Below are 15,972 nucleotides of genomic sequence, written 5' to 3' on the forward strand. Positions count from 1 at the left end.
GAATGCTCCCTTGTGAGTTTTTTGGAGCCATGGCGGCGTTCGTATGCTCAGTTGTGAGGCTGTGGCAATGCTATATCCGTTGGTGAGCTACCTCTTCCGTGGTTGTGTTTGTGCTTCACATGGTTTGTAATTGTTCCAATTATTTATTGTTCTTTTCGCTTTTGGTGTGGTTGCTGATTTGTGAGTACTGTGGCAGCACTATATTCGTTAGTGAGTTGTTCACCTCGTCTGTCATTGTGTTGGTGCGTCACATAGTTTGTGATTACCCCAATTAGTTTTGATTGTTCTTCTTGTTTTTGGTGTGATTGCTGATTTGTGAGTATTGGGATGGAATTTATGAATCCCAAAAATTTGTTTCCTACATCGTTGCCACAAATAACAACTCGAAAGCTGGATGAAAAGAACTATGTTCAATGGTCTAAAGCTGTTTAGATTTATTTCGCATGGTTAGGGAAATTTGATCACTTGCACCAATTTGATTCTTTTGATGAGAAGAGAAAAGTTATGTGGGTTTAGGAAGATGCCTTGATTGTTTCACTTTTATGGAACTCAATATAGCCACATATTGCACGGATGTGTATGCATCTAGATATGTGCAAGGAGATTTGGGATTATGTCAAATTTCTATGCTCCTGTAACATTACAGGTATGTATGATTTATCTCAAGAGTACTTTCAATTATGACAAAGATATGGGAGCATTGTAGATTATTTTGGAGAGATGAAGCATATTCATAAGGAGCTTAATGTCGTGCTACCTATCACTGCCAACGTTCATGAGATGCAGAAGCCATGGTTTTAAATCGCGGTAGCGGGTAGTGTAACGTAATGGCAATGGGCATAGCGGGAAGCGGGAGTATCTGATGTTACATAACGGGAAGTGGGTGTAACGGCCATGAATTTTTTTGAAGCACGCACAACCTTGTGCATATTAGCGTACTTTTATGTTTTAAGCTTTTAGCCCTTCCTAGAAAGAGTTTTAGTGTATTTTGGATCCTTTAGTTCGAGTAACTAAGTCATTTGGTAAGGGCAACAAGTTTACATTTGTTTTAAACCACCATTGATAGAAAAATTATGTGTGTGTGTGTGTGTATTTATACTTCTCATTGTTTTTATCTGTGATAAATTCTTATGTGTGCTAAATTAATCAATAAAACAAAATACACTGTACACTCCATTAATCTATTAGATGCATAAGACATACGCATAATACAAATATACAATTGCTAGAAAAGAAAGAAGGTTGAGGTTAAAAAATATAGAACATAAATATCACATTACTAATATTATCAAAATAAAATATTTTCCTAACAAGTTAATATTTTCAAATTGTTAATTAATGCATCTATTGTGAGTATTTAAAGAAATAGTAAATTTTGTATCATTGTCTTCCTCATCCTCTTGCCACTTGGTATATTGAGAATGATATATTTTGAGAGGGAAAAAGTGAGAGGAAAAAGTAGAAAATAAAATAATTTTTTGGTGGAACAATCTTGTAGTGGTTACGTAATGGCCGTAGCGGCCTTTACGTAACAATCGCAGTTTGTAATGACCGTTACGACTGTGATTTTTCTTCCCACTGATTTCGTGGTGTGTAACGGTATCGGTAACCCAAAAAACCTGTAACGTAACGGTGTTACGTAACAGTTGCGGCTATTATTTAAAACCATGGCAGAAGCAGAGGGAGCAGATGACAGTGCTTTGTATTCTTGTTGGCTTGAGACTTGAGTTTGAGGCACTTTGGTCCCAAATACTCATTAGTGCTGAGTTGCCATCATTTGTTGATGTTTATTCTCATGTCATTTTTGCTTCCTTTAGCACGCATTCTCTTGCACTTGCATCTGGCTTTGAGAGGACAACCTTTGCTGCAGAGAGTGATTCTAGTTCTCTACCAAACAACCGCAAAAGTTATCGTGGTGGTTCGAGTAGTCGTAGTGGTAGATACGGATGAGGCAAAGGTACTCCTTGAAAAATGCATTCTTTGTGGACGGCATGATCATACTATTGAGCAGTGTTGGAATCTTCACGGAAGACCTTCACGTGTTGCCAATGCAGCCACCAGTGACTTCACACCTTTGGGGACAGCCAATGTAGCCACAATCGACTCCTTACCTTTGGGGTCGAGTGGGGGGCAACATACTGTCTCTATGTAAGAGGAAGAGTATTCCACGTTCCAGTAGTATTAAGCGTCAAAACAAACTTCTATTCCCATTGCATCTCTTGCCCAAATAGGTAATCACAAAGTATGCCTGTGATCCAGTACTCCTTGTCCTAGACCTTAGGTCATAGATTCCGCTGCCACTGATCTTATACCTAGCTTTTTTTCTACTCTTCAATATCCTGCAAATTTACCTTGTGTTACTCTTGCTAATGGATCCACTACTACAGTAAAGGGAATTGGGATTGTAAATCACATTTCTTCTATTTCTCTTTCTTCGGTTTATATATTCCCAAATTTCCTTCCAATCTTATGTTTGTTAGCAAAATTACTAAATCCATGAATTGTTCAGTGACATTCTTCCTTGATTCTGTGGTTATTTAGGATTTGAAGATGAGGAAGATGTGGTGGAGGGCGTAAAGCTGATGGACTATCACTTTGAGCCACTGTCTCCTTGTACCGTTTGCACTATTGTTGCCACGCCTTTTCAAATTTATTGTCGCTTAGATCAACCTTCATTGGAAAAGTTAAAATGTCTTGTTACTAGTTTGAGTTTGTGTCTAGTCTCGATTGTGAGTCTTGCCAGTTGGGAAAGCACCATTGTGTTTCTTTCGCTTCTCGGGTCAATAAACAGGCTGCAATCCCTTTTATGTTAGTTCATTCAGATGTCTGGGGTCCTAGTAGGGTTGTGTCCAAGTTGGGTTTTGGGTACTTTGTAACCTTTGTGGATGATTATTCAAGAATGACTTAGTTATATTTAATAAAAGATCGTTCTGAGTTATTTCATGTATTTTGTGCCTTTTGTTTTGAAATACTCACTCAATTTGGTTTGCCAGTTTGAATACTTCGAAGTGATAATGCTAAAGAGTTTTTCAGTACACAATTAACTAATTATATGACTCAGTTTGGTATTGTTCATCAATTATCCTGTGCCGACACTCAACAAAATGGGGTTCCAGAGTGGGAAAATATACATCTTCTTGAAATGACTCGCACTTTACTTATCAAATGTGTTATTTGTGGCTCTTATACTTTAAGAAAAGAATAAAGAAGGAAAAACATGAAGGAGGCAGCACAGCAGACTCGTCGACGAGGAGCTATATTCATCGACGAGGAGACAGCAAAGGCTCGTCGATGAAGACTCTAAATTTCGTCGACGAGTAATTACCAAGAGCAGGTGATTTCAGATTTTTGGATTCGTCGACGAAAGCCTTGTGTTCGTTGACGAGAGACGTTTGGGCTACGAGCAGTTTTTCAGAATTTTTGAATTTTGAATGTTAGGTGGTTGGGCAAACGGGGGGAAACTTCCGAGAAACTTTTATATATGTTATTTTGGGCGTATATAAGAGAGAGTTGATCATTTTTGAGAAGTGTATTATGTACATCTTGATTTCTTAGGGAAAAATTTGTGTGCCATTGCTTTTGTGGATGTAGGCTTTGCCGAACCACGTTAAATCTTTGTGTTGTCATTTTGATTGTGTATTTTTATTCACTTGTTGTTTTTATTTTCGCCGTGCATCTTCATTATCCGATCCGACCATTATCACTAAAAATTGGTATCAGAGCGAAGTTGTTATGGCATCGGGATCGTCTTCTGCAAGATTTGACATCGTTAAATTTGATAGAACCGGAAACTTTGGTTTATGGCAGAGGAGAGGGAAGGACATTCTTGTGCAACAAGGAATGGCTAAGGCTCTGCTTGATACTCAATCGGAAGGAATGGATGAGACAACATGGGTAGATTTGAAAGCAAAGGCAGCGACTACAATATGCTTGTGTTTGGCCGACGAAGTTCTCTATCGGGTGATGGAGGAGGATTCTCTAGCAGCTATCTGGCGAAAGTTAGAAAGTCGGTACATATCTAAATCCCTCAATAACAAACCTTTTCTTAAGCAGCATTTATATTGACTTAAGATGGTAGAAGGATCTAGTCTAGATCAACACATCAATGCGTTTAATCAAATCATAAGTGAGCTTATGAGAGTTGATGTGAAGTTTGATGAGGATGATAAGACTTTGATGCTGTTAAATTCCTTGCCCTCAACTCTTACCTATGAAAATCTTGTGACTACTCTTACGTGGGGAAAAGAAACTCTTGATTTAGAAGAGGTAACAAGTGCCTTCTTGAATTTTCATCAAAGATTGATTGAAGATTTGTGATGAAGGAGAAGGACTTGTGATAAAAGGTAATAATGAGCGAGGCAAAGGAAAGTTTAAGAATTGGTCTAAATCAGAAATCCCAAAATCAATCCAAGAAGAAGAAGGAAATCCGGTGTTATAAATGCGGTAAAAAGGGGCATGTGAAATCGGAGTGTTCAGATTGGAAGAAGGGAAATGCTAATAAGCATGAAGGGATTTCAAAATTTGTGAATGTTGTTCAAGAAGAGGATTCAGTAGATGGTGATGTTCTATCAGTTTCATCGGAGTCGGATATTCTAATGAACTCTTGGATACTTGACTCGGCATGTTCTTATCACATAACTCCAAGTAAGGAATGGTTCAGCACTTACAGGTTAGTAAACTCTGGATCAGTTCTTATGGGTAATGATGCTTCTTGTAAGATCGTTGGCATAGGAAGTGTAAAGATAAAAATGTTTGATGGTGCTGTAAGAACATTGTGTAATGTAAGGCATATACCTGAGTTGAGAAAGAGTCTGATATCACTTGGCACTTTGGATTGTAATGGCTTTAATTACAAGTCCAAAGGTGGAGTCTTAATGGTGTTGAAAGGTAATCTGACTGTAATGAAAGGGCAGAAACTGGATGGAAATATCTACACATTGTGGGGAACTACTGTTGTAGGTGGAGTTGCAGCTGTGGATGCTGAATCAGATGAGACTATCTTGTGGCATATGCGTTTTGGACATATAGGAGAACATGGCATGAAAGAACTACACAAAAGAAATTTGTTGAAAGGATTGAAATCATGTCAGTTGGAATTTTGTAGATTTTGTGTTCTTGGAAAACAGAATAGAGCAAAATTCAGTTCAGCTACTCATAAGACGAAAGGAATTCTTGACTATGTACATTTAAATGTTTGGGCTCCAGTTAGAGTTGGATCAAAGGGTGGACATATGTATTACGTGAGTTTCATTGATGACTGCTCACGGAAGGTTTGGGTTTGCTTCATGCATCACAAATCTAGTACGTTTGCCAAGTTTAAGATTTGGAAGGCTGAAGTGGAAAACCTGATAGGGAAGAAAATCAAATACTTAAGATCGGATAATGGGACTGAGTACGCTGATTCTCGGTTTATGGAATTTTGTGCGGAGCAGGGCATCAAGAGACATTTTACAGTTCGCCGGACACCTCAGCAAAATGGTGTGGTAGAACGGATGAATCGGACTCTTGCTGATAGGGCTCGGTGTCTCAGATTGAATGCAAGACTACCAAAGAATTTCTGGGCCGAGGCAGTTAGTATGACTTGTTTTCTGGTAAACCGATCACCAAGGGCATCATTAGCGGGTAAAGTGACGGAAGAGGTTTGGATGAAAAATGCAGCAGACTACTCTGGATTGAAGGTATTCGGGTGTCCATCCTATGTTCACGTGTCTAGTGAGGAGAGGTCTAAGTTTGATCCGAAGTCTCGTCATTGCATCTTCTTGGGGTATCCAGAGGGTGTGAAGAGGTATAAGTTGTGGGACCCGACGACAAACAAGGTGGTGATCACTGATCAGTAGAGATGTAGTCTTTGATGAGAAGACTATGGTGAAGCGTACTCAAGAGTTTGATGATCAGAAACAGGAGTCAGAAAGCTAGGGCAGTGATGAACACGTTGTGCAGGTGGAGTTGGAAGCTCAGGGCAACGAAAATGATCATGGTCCAGTGGTTGCAGGGAGCTTTAGCTCGGAAAACCAGCAAGTCGACGATATTCCTATACAAAGATCCGGATGCACTATCAGGCCTCCATCAAGGTATGATTTTGATGAATTAGTATCTTATGCTTTTTTTACTTGTTGCAAAGATCCAACAACCTTTCAAGAGGCAGTGCACGACCAGGAGAAAGATAGGTGGATGGGAGCAATGATTGAGGAGATGGAATCTTTGCATAAGAACCAAACTTGGGACTTGGTGGAGCTTCTAGATGGAAAGAGACCGATAGGGTGCAAATGGGTGTATAGAAAGAAGGAAGCAATTTCAGAAAAGGAAGGAGAAAAATGCAAGGCACGGTTGGTGGCAAAAGGATACTCACAGAAGAAGGGAATAGATTATGATGAGATCTTTTCTCCAGTGGTATGACATACTTCCTATTAAAATTGTGTTGGGGTTGGTAGCTCATTACGATCTTCATTTGGAACAAATGGATGTGAAGATGGCGTTTCTTCACGGTGATGTGGAGGAACAAATCTACATGGTACAACCAGAGGGATTTATTGAATCAGAAAAAGAAAATTTTTTTTGCAGGTTAAAGAAGTGTCTTTATGGGTTGAAACAATCTCCAAGGCAATGGTATAAACGTTTTGATTCCTACATGATCAAGATTGGCTATAAATGATGTGAGTATGATTGTTGCGTTTATGTGAATAAACTTGAGGATGGTTCTCTTATTTTCTTGTTATTGTACGTTGATGACATGTTGATAGCTGCAAAGGATTTAACTGAGGTGAATCAGTTAAAGAATTTGTTGCATAAGGAATTTGACCAAAAGGATCTTGGTTCAGCCAAGAAAATACTTGGAATGGAGATTCGCCGTGACAGGAATGTAGGGAGATTATGGTTATCTCAGGGTGGTTATGTGCAGAAGGTGTTGGAGAGGTTTAGCATGACTGATGCAAGACCAGTGAGTACACCTTTAGCGAATCACTTTAAGTTGTCTACTGCAGATTGCCCAAGTTCGAATGAGGAAATTCGGGACATGTCAAAGGTCCCTTATGCTAGTGCTGTGGGGAGTTTAATGTATGTCATGGTATGTACAAGGCCAGATTTGGCGCATGCGGTAAGCATGGTGAGCAAGTTTCTCTCTAATCCAGGAAGGCAGCATTGGGAAACCGTTAAATGGATATTTAGATACTTCCGGGGTACATCGGGATATGACATCATGTTTGGCAAGCAACAGAGTTGTCCTATAGTTATGGGGTTTGTTGATGCAGATTATGCTGGAGATATGGATGACAGAAGGTCTATAATGGGATATGTGTTTACCTTTGTAGGAGGACCAGTATGTTGGAGATCCATGATACAATCTCTGGTTGCATTATTCACGACTGAGGCAGAATATATGGCAGTTACCGAAGCTGCAAAGGAAGCCTTATGGCTTACTGGTTTAGTCAGAGAGCTGGGAATATAACAAAATGGAGTGGTGTTGCATTGTGATAGTCAGAGTGCTATTTACTTAGCGAAGAATCAGGTATATCATGCTAGAACCAAGCATATTGATGTGAGATTTCATAGGGTTCGGGAATTGATTTCTTTAGGTGAACTTGTGTTAGAGAAAGTTCATACATCTGATAATGTAGCAGATATTCTGACCAAATCAGTTGCTTCAGAGAAGTTCAAGCATTGCTTGGACTTGCTTCATGTCTCCAAGTGATTGAAGGGAGACAAGCCCAAACCTAATGTTTTTCAAGTTCAAGGTGGAGCTGATCACATTTTTAGGACTCTCCTAAGGGGCGTATAATTGCCAAGGTGGAGATTGTTATTTGTGACTCTTATACTTTAAGAAAAGAATAAAGAAGGAAAAACATGAAGGAGGCAGCACAGCAGACTCGTCGACGAGGAGCTATATTCGTCGATGAGGAGACAGCAAAGGCTCGTCGACGAAGGCTCTAAATTTCGTTGACGAGTAATTAGCAAGAGAAGCTGATTTCAGATTTCTGGATTCATCGATGAAAGCCCTGTGTTCGTCGACGAAGTGTCTTCTTCTCGTCGACGAAGCCCTGTGTTCGTTGACGAGAGACGCCTGGGCTGCGAGCAGTTTTTCAGAATTTTTGAATTTTGAATGTTGAGTGGTTGGGCAAACGGGGGGAAACTTTTGAGAAACTTTTATATATGTTATTCTGGGCATATATGAGAGAGAGATGATCATTTTGTTCGTGAAAAATTTGTGTGCTATTGCTTCTGTGGATGTAGGCTTTGCCGAACCACGTTAAATCTTTGTGTTGTCATTCTAATTGTGTATTTTAATTCACTTGTTGTTTTTATTTCCGCTGAGCATCTTCATTATCCGATCCGACCATTATCACTACAAAATGCATGTACTTAAAGATTTTTGGAGTGATGCTGTACTTACTGCTTGTTATCTGATCAATAGACTTCCATCCTCTATTCTTAGTGGTTAAATTCCCTACTCCTTTCTCTTTCCTAATTCACCTTTATTTTCTTTTCCTCCTCGTATATTTGGGTGTGTATCCTTTGTTCATTAAGTAACTTCTAGGGTTAATAAGTTGGATCCTCGTGCTATAAAATGTGTCTTTCTTGGCTACTCATAATCATATACTCAAAAAGGGTATTGTTATTATAGTCCTATGCTGCATCACTTCTTTGTTTTTGATGATATTGCCTTCTTTAAGTCTACACCTTACTACACCCAGTTACTGAGCGCTTCTGAGCTCAATGAGTCTCTTCCTTTGCTTAATCTTATAGATTCTACGTTGCTGTCCTTACCTAACCAACCATTTGAGTGTTCATGTAGTTCATGTTCTTCTCGTCGCCTTGATCATCCTAATTTGTAGCTGTATTCACGATGACGACTCCAAGGAAGAGAGTCCCCTCAAGCTTCTACTACCACACCTTTGGTTTCCTCGCCTGATGATCATACTTCCTATGATATTGATCCTCCTATTTCTGTTTGGAAAGGTAACCGCACATGTACTCAACACCACATTTCCAACTGTGTTTCTTATGACTCCTTATCACTCTCTTATTATTGTTTTGTCACTACTCTATCATCTACTATCCTTCCTAAATTTGTTTTGGAAGCCTTAGCCCATTTAGGGTGGAGGGATGCTATGGTTGAAGCGATGAATGCTTTTTACATGACAATGGTACTTGGGACTTGGTACCTCTTCTTCTTGACAAGCCGTAGTTGGTTGTCGTTGGGTTTACATTGTGAAAGTCAGCCTTGATGGTTTTGTGGCTGGTCTAAAGGCCCGTTTTGTTGCTAAAGGATACGCTCAAGGGTATGGTCTGGATTATTCTGATACTTTTTCTCCGGTTGCCAAACTTACATTAGTACGTCTGTTCATCTCCTTCGCTACTACTTTTCACTAGCCTTTGCATAAGTTAGATACTTAGGTGTGAAAAATGCCTTCTTGCATGGTGACCTTGAGGAGGAGGTTTATATGGAGCAACCACCTGGGTTTGTTGCGCAGGGGGGAGTTAGGCTTAGTGTGACGGCTCAAGAAGGCTTTATATGGTTTAAATAGTCTCCCAGAGCATGGTTGATCGTTTCAATGTTGTAGTACTTGATTTTGGTCTTTGACGGTGTGCCGTGGATCATTTCGTGTTTTATTGTCATAGTTCATCAAGTAAGATCCTTCTTCTTGTTTATGTGGATGATATTGTTATTACAAGTGATGATGCTAAAGGTATTAAGAGTCTCAAACTTTTTCTACAAACTAAGCTTCTAACCAAAGATTTGGGATCATTGAAATACTTCTTGGGCATAGAAGTATCTAAATCTCATATTGGAATTGTTGTGTCACAGAGGAAGTATCTTCTTGATCTATTGGATGAAATTGGCTTGTTGGGATCTAAACCAGTTGATACACCCATGGATCCTAACAGCAAGTTAATGTCGGACATGGATGATTTGCTATCTAATCCTGGACATTTCAGGATATTTGTTGGAAAGTTGAATTATCTCACAGTTACTTGGCTAGATATATCTTTTGCAACAATTGTTGTAAGTCAATTTCTAGATTTTTTGAGGACAAGTCATTGAGATGCAATAATTCGCATCTTGAGATATCTCGAAGGTGTACTTGGGAGAGGTCTTTTATATCGTGATGAGGGCCACGATTATATCCATGAATATATAGATGCAGATTGAGTTGGATCACCTTCCGAGCGGAGATCCACCACCTTGTACTGTTTGTTTGGTGGTTATTTGGTTTCTTGGAAAATTAAGAAACAAACTGTGGTGGCAAGGAAAAGTGTGGAATCAGAATATAGAGCTATGGCTCACACTACCTGTAACTTGTTTGGCTGAAGAACATGTTGGAAGAATTGGGTTTTCCGCATTCTTAGCCTATGAAGTTGATGTGTGATAATCAAGTTGCTCTTCATATTGCCTCCAACTCGCTCTTTCATGAGCGGACGAAGCACATTGAAGTTGATTGCCACTTTGTTTGGGAGAAACTTGTGTAGAAGCTTATTACAACCGCTTATGTGAAGTCGGACATGTAGCTTTCTGATTTGTTTACCAAAGCGTTGGGGGGTGCTTGTGTTGAATTCATTTGTAACAAGTTAGGAGCTTATGACATTTATGCTCCAGCTTTTATGCTCCAACTTGAGGGGGAGTGTTAGAGGTTATATATTTCTTTTTAGTATTATTATTATTGAGTGTGTTAGTATGTTAATTATTGAGAGTTAGTAAGGGTATTATTGTCATTAGAATGTATTTAAGCTTGCATTATAAATAGAGGGAGAGATCTACCTTCAAGCTTGGTCATTCATTTTAACAATCTCAACAAAGGCAAAAGACACTAACCTCCCCCGAGGTTTCAAAAATTATAGAGACCTCCTTTGAGGTTTGTTAAAAAGGCATAGACCTCCCCTTATTTTTTCAAGAAACAGGTTTTTTAGGGGGAGGTTTGTGTCTTTTTGGCAAACCTCGGGGGAGGTCTGCAGCATTTTTGAAACCTCATGGGAGGTATGTGGCATTTTTGAAACCTCAGGAGAGGTCTCTATCTTTTTGTCAAACCTTAGGGGAGGAAAAGACACTTTTGATTAATATATTAAATTATTTTAAGATAATAATATTATTATTTTTATTTTTCTAATAATTTATTATTTTTTTAAAAATAATAGAGTGATAATATTATATTATAGGGGCATTGTTGTCTAATCCATTAAAATAGTGAGGGCAATTAGGTCTAAAAAGATCCAATGAAACTTTCCCATAGGGGAGGGTGAGAATAGGATGCTCATTTTCATGAGAATCCTTTCCTTCCTAGAAATGTAAATGTTCTTGCCAGATCAGTTGTCTTGCTCAAACAAATACAGGAATGAAATGTCATGTGCCTCACCTTTCCAGAAACCTTGAAATATGCCATGAACTAAATGCCCCCCCCCCCCCAGCGGTCTTATGGTTTCTCTCATAAATGAAGGATTTAGGAGTTATATTCTGTTTAATGGCTCCTACTGCCATTAGTTGGACTGGCTCTTTCTTTGCTTTTTTGTGTTTTCCCCCCACCCTGATTTAGCTTTGGGGAATACTGATACGAAATGAGAGTTTTCAAAATTTTATAATGTCGTGTTGGGAGCTTGAAGTTTGAGGCTTCGAGTTGTAATCATGTTGATTTCAGCCAAAACTCAACGCAATTTTGTATGGTCCAAATCTAAGCCTCAAATTCTAGGCCCCCAAACTTACAACGAGTATTTTAAAATACCTTACATAAAGTAATGATTCAACGTAAACATAATATATATAATATTAGTTGTTACATAACTAAGAATAATTAATATATAAATATATTATAACTAATTAATAACTATTTCATAATTACCCTCTTTGGTCTCTATTTTCAGTATTCTAACATATTTTAATAAATTAATACTTTCAATTAAAAATTTACTAGAGCCTGTTTTATTGGATAATTTGAATTTGTGGTAATGAGTCAATGTTAAAATATAGGCAAAATTATAATTATATAAAAATAAATAAAGACATATTAGACATGCATAATTTGTGTATATTTTAAAGAAAAATAATCTTAAAATGTGATGAGCATGAAAAATGATTGAAGTCTCATAAATATATATATTTTAAATAATATAGAAATGTGAATTTGAGCATGAGAACCATCCTTGTGTCTAGTGGGTAACTGCTACAAAGAACCCTGCGGGTGAAGTATTGACATTTTTAATTTGTGTAAATGTGTGTTTACGGTTTTTCAATATGAGCTGCAATGAAAATATCTCAGGGGGGGTGTCTTTGGATCATTTTGACATACAATAGACCATAGGGTTTACAAGGCATTGGAAATTCTAGTAAGAATGTGCATTTTGATTTCAGATTAGATAAATCCCTAATAGATAATTTGTTTTATGGTTTTTTAGTGCTTTAAAGTTAATTTGGACACCATTTTAAATACAAAGATAGTAATAGGTTGGTCAGAGCTGGGTTGTGGACTAGTGTAGGCTCAAAATTGAAATGAACCCCACATTTCTTCCCTGTTAACTTGTAAAAAAGTTTCCTTCTGTAAAAAAATTTTAAGTGGTTTTATATATTTTTGTTCATTCATGTAGATGACTATTACTAACCATCTGGTTCAGGGAATTACATCCTTGAGAATCCTATGCCGTGGCAATTGGAATAAGTTGCCATTCCCATGGAAATTCAAATTGTGGAAGAACTAAATGGGAACGTTTCATGAGCATAATTAATTCATCCAAAATGCTGAGCATATTGGGTTCTTGGGATGGACCAAATGTGGGAATAAAGAATTTCCAATTCTCATTCCTGGAATCATCAAAGATTTCCTGTACCAAAGGACTGGTGAGTACATTAAAGTGTAATTAGTCTTCATTAACTTAGAGTAGGAAGATTATTAATGATGGAATTGGTGTAACTTATGCTCTTTTGTTTTTTTTCCCCTCTTTGTTTTTTGCTTTTTGGGGAAATATGGCTATTGTGAGAGCTTATTGTTTCTTTGATTTATTATAGGTTGTTTTGCAAAATTTTATTATTATCACCGATACAAATAGATAGATGGATCCTGTCTCAGTTCGACTAACTCTATCTAATTTAGCATTTGGAAATGTCTGGCAGCTGCTGCTTGTGATTATCAAAAGGTGTGCCCTTCTATGTCTCTTTTTGATATTCTTTTTTTTGGTATTTTGACCATATATTTATGATGAATATATTGTGATACCTTGATTCTGCATTCCACATTGTTTGTGAAAAGAAGACCTGAATACACAAGCCTGGGCAATCTGACTACTGAGTGACATAATGTAAGCATTTCAGGGCTGTCCAACACAAATATTTTGGGCTAGGATTTTGGCGTAGGGAACTATACACATGTACGCACATATTATGTCCATTGCCATAATTTTTTGAATCTAAGTAGGGGCTTACTGGTTCATCAAAAGATTTCACTATCTTAGATATCAGATCTATTTTTGTTATGTACTTCAAGAAATAGATATATGGCATTTTAATAAGGTGGAGTGGGATGGACATTGTGGATAACACACATTGAAGCTAGTTAATTGATGACAAAAACTGTCATTTCTATGCTATAGGTGGATGAGGGTGATTTGAATACCGTTTTTGGATTAGGAAATGCTGATTTAGTTTTATACCTGAAATGGTATTTCAAAAATTTTGTTTATTTTGTATGGATCTCCAAAAGTATTGCCATTACACTTCTTTGTTGGGACGACTTTTCTTATTATTTTTTTCTCAATAAAAGAAGAAATTTCATTAATGGGGAAAAAGAGATATAGAGTGGAGGACAAGATATCATCCTAAAACATAAGACAGAAAAGGATACCAAGCCCTAGAAAAACACCCAATGCTGCACCATTCAACAATCCATTAGCACCTTTATTTCTTTTGAATCCCCTAGAATTAAGTACATAAAAGAGTCTAAGTAAACCAGGTTGTGGACTATGTTTTCTCTCCTACTTCTCTCCCCATTTCTCTCTTCTCTCTCCGTGCCTATATTAGTACCTTGATACTTTTCTTAAGGAATACTAGTAATTTGATATTTTTTTAAGAAGAAAGCTCGACAATATATTAGCTTAGCAGGTGGGTAGAAAGATTATCAAAACAAAATGAATTATATGCAATTTCCATAGCAAGTGGTCTTGGTAGAAAGCCATTTCATTATTGAAGATATGGCCATTTCAAGCTCTCCAAATGTGATAGACAAGAGCAGACCATATAAGTTATTTTTCATCTTTCCCACATTTCTTCAGGTTTTTGAGCTGTTGTAAATCCCCTTCACAGCAGACATAGCTTTTATTGAGATGAATACCCATTATAGAATTCATTTGAATATGGAGAATAAAAAAATAGGTGATTTCTGCTCTCATCCCATTATTGCAAAGTATACAGACTCTACTTGTAATTTTCCCCATCTATAAATTCTATCCAAAGTTGAGAGTATCTTTTATGGCTAGCCAACAGATAAACCAAGTGGAATATTTGTAGTAAAGCCATGTCTTGGAATATTTGTCTAATGCTGATGATTGTATTGTCTGGAATGTAAGCTCCTCAGGTGACTTTTATCTTTCCTCATGCTGGAATCAGATTAGAGAATCAAATCCTGTAGTAATTTTTTATTTTTACATTGCTTGATTTTTAATCCTTTTTTTTTTTTCATTTCTAGTTATTATGATTGAAGAAATTATGCATTTTTTTTTTTTTTCCAATGATACGTTTTGTGATTATTTATTATTTTATTATAATTTTAAAGCTTAGGTCATACAATCACTTTTGGGCTTAAATTTGGTGAAAATTTGATTACTTTAAATGAATAGTTTAATATAGCTTTAATTTATTGGATCTTACTCCAAGAGGTCATTTTGGTATTAAATTGTAATAAAACTCTTTCTTGTATTATTTTTTCACAGCTCTTTTTTTAATTTTATTTTCAGCAAACCTAAGTTTACACAATATATGCATTAATTAAGAATTTGATAACATTGCTTTGTTAAAAAATATTTATTTTGATAATATTAGTACCTTGATATTTTTCTTAAGGAATACTGGTAATTTGATATTTTTTTAAGAAGAAAGCAAGAGAATATATTAGCTTAGCAGGTGGGTAGAAATATTATCAAAACAAAATGAATTATATACAATTTCCATAGCAAGTGGTCTTGGTAGAAAGCCATTTCATTGTTGAAGATATGGCCATTTCAAGCTTTCCAAATGTGATAGACAAGAGCAGACCATATAATCTTTATTTTTCATTTTCCCCACATTTCTTCAGGTTTTTGAGCCTTCACAGCTGACATAGCTTTTATTGAGATCATATGAACATGGAGAATAAAAAAATAGGTGATTTCTGCTCTCATCCCATTATTGCAAAGTATACAGACTCTACTTGTAATTTTCCCCATATATAAATTCTATCCAAAGTTGAGAGTATCTTTTATGGCTAGCCAACAGATAAACCCAAGTGGAATATTTGTAGTAAAGCCATGTCTTGGAATATTTGTCTAATGCTGATGATTGTATTGTTTGGACTGTAAGCTCCTCAGGTGACTTTTATCTTTCCTCATGCTGGAATCAGATTAGAGAATCAAATCCTGTAGTAATTTTTTATTTTACATTGCTTGATTTTTAGTCCTTTTTTTTTTTTCATTTCTAGTTATTATGATTGAAGAAATTATGCATTTTTTTTTCCAATGATACGTTTTGTGATTATTTATTATTTTATTATAATTTTAAAGCTTAGGTTATACAATCACTTTTGGGCTTAAATTTGGTGAAAATTTGATTACTTTAAATGAATAGTTTAATATAGCTTTAATTTATTGGATCTTACTCCAAGAGGTCATTTTGGTATCACTGTCAAAGATTATGAAAATGCAAACTAGAAACAAAAATTGAACTAGAAATAGATACTAAATACCAGAAGGCAACAACCTGTTCGAGTACTATTTTTGGATCGAATTAGGGACATTAAAAAGACATAG

The 15,972-nt window shown here is 36.7% G+C and overlaps 1 protein-coding gene across 12 annotated transcripts in view; it reads left to right on the plus strand.

Annotated features, from left to right (window-relative positions):
• The window catches only part of LOC131157362 (disease resistance RPP13-like protein 4), a 33,062-nt gene that overhangs the window by 1,894 nt on the left and 15,196 nt on the right, over positions 1-15,972 (plus strand). For 2 of the 12 annotated variants that reach the window (XR_009137263.1, XM_058111495.1), the window contains exons 2-3: positions 12,595-12,817; positions 12,986-13,113. The exons of 1 other annotated variant lie outside the window; for it this stretch is intronic. Coding sequence is in view for 5 of the 11 variants with exons in the window: in XM_058111470.1 (XP_057967453.1) it covers positions 15,307-15,331 (25 nt within the window). In the remaining 6 variants the exon portion in view is untranslated. Of the gene's footprint in view, positions 1-12,567; positions 12,832-12,985; positions 13,114-15,263; positions 15,332-15,972 lie in introns of all 12 variants that reach the window. 9 more of the 12 variants (XM_058111487.1, XM_058111503.1, XM_058111470.1 and 6 more) reach the window with 8 other exon arrangements.

This window comes from Malania oleifera, chromosome 1 (genome assembly GCF_029873635.1).
Source record: "Malania oleifera isolate guangnan ecotype guangnan chromosome 1, ASM2987363v1, whole genome shotgun sequence".
NCBI lineage: Eukaryota > Viridiplantae > Streptophyta > Magnoliopsida > Santalales > Ximeniaceae > Malania > Malania oleifera.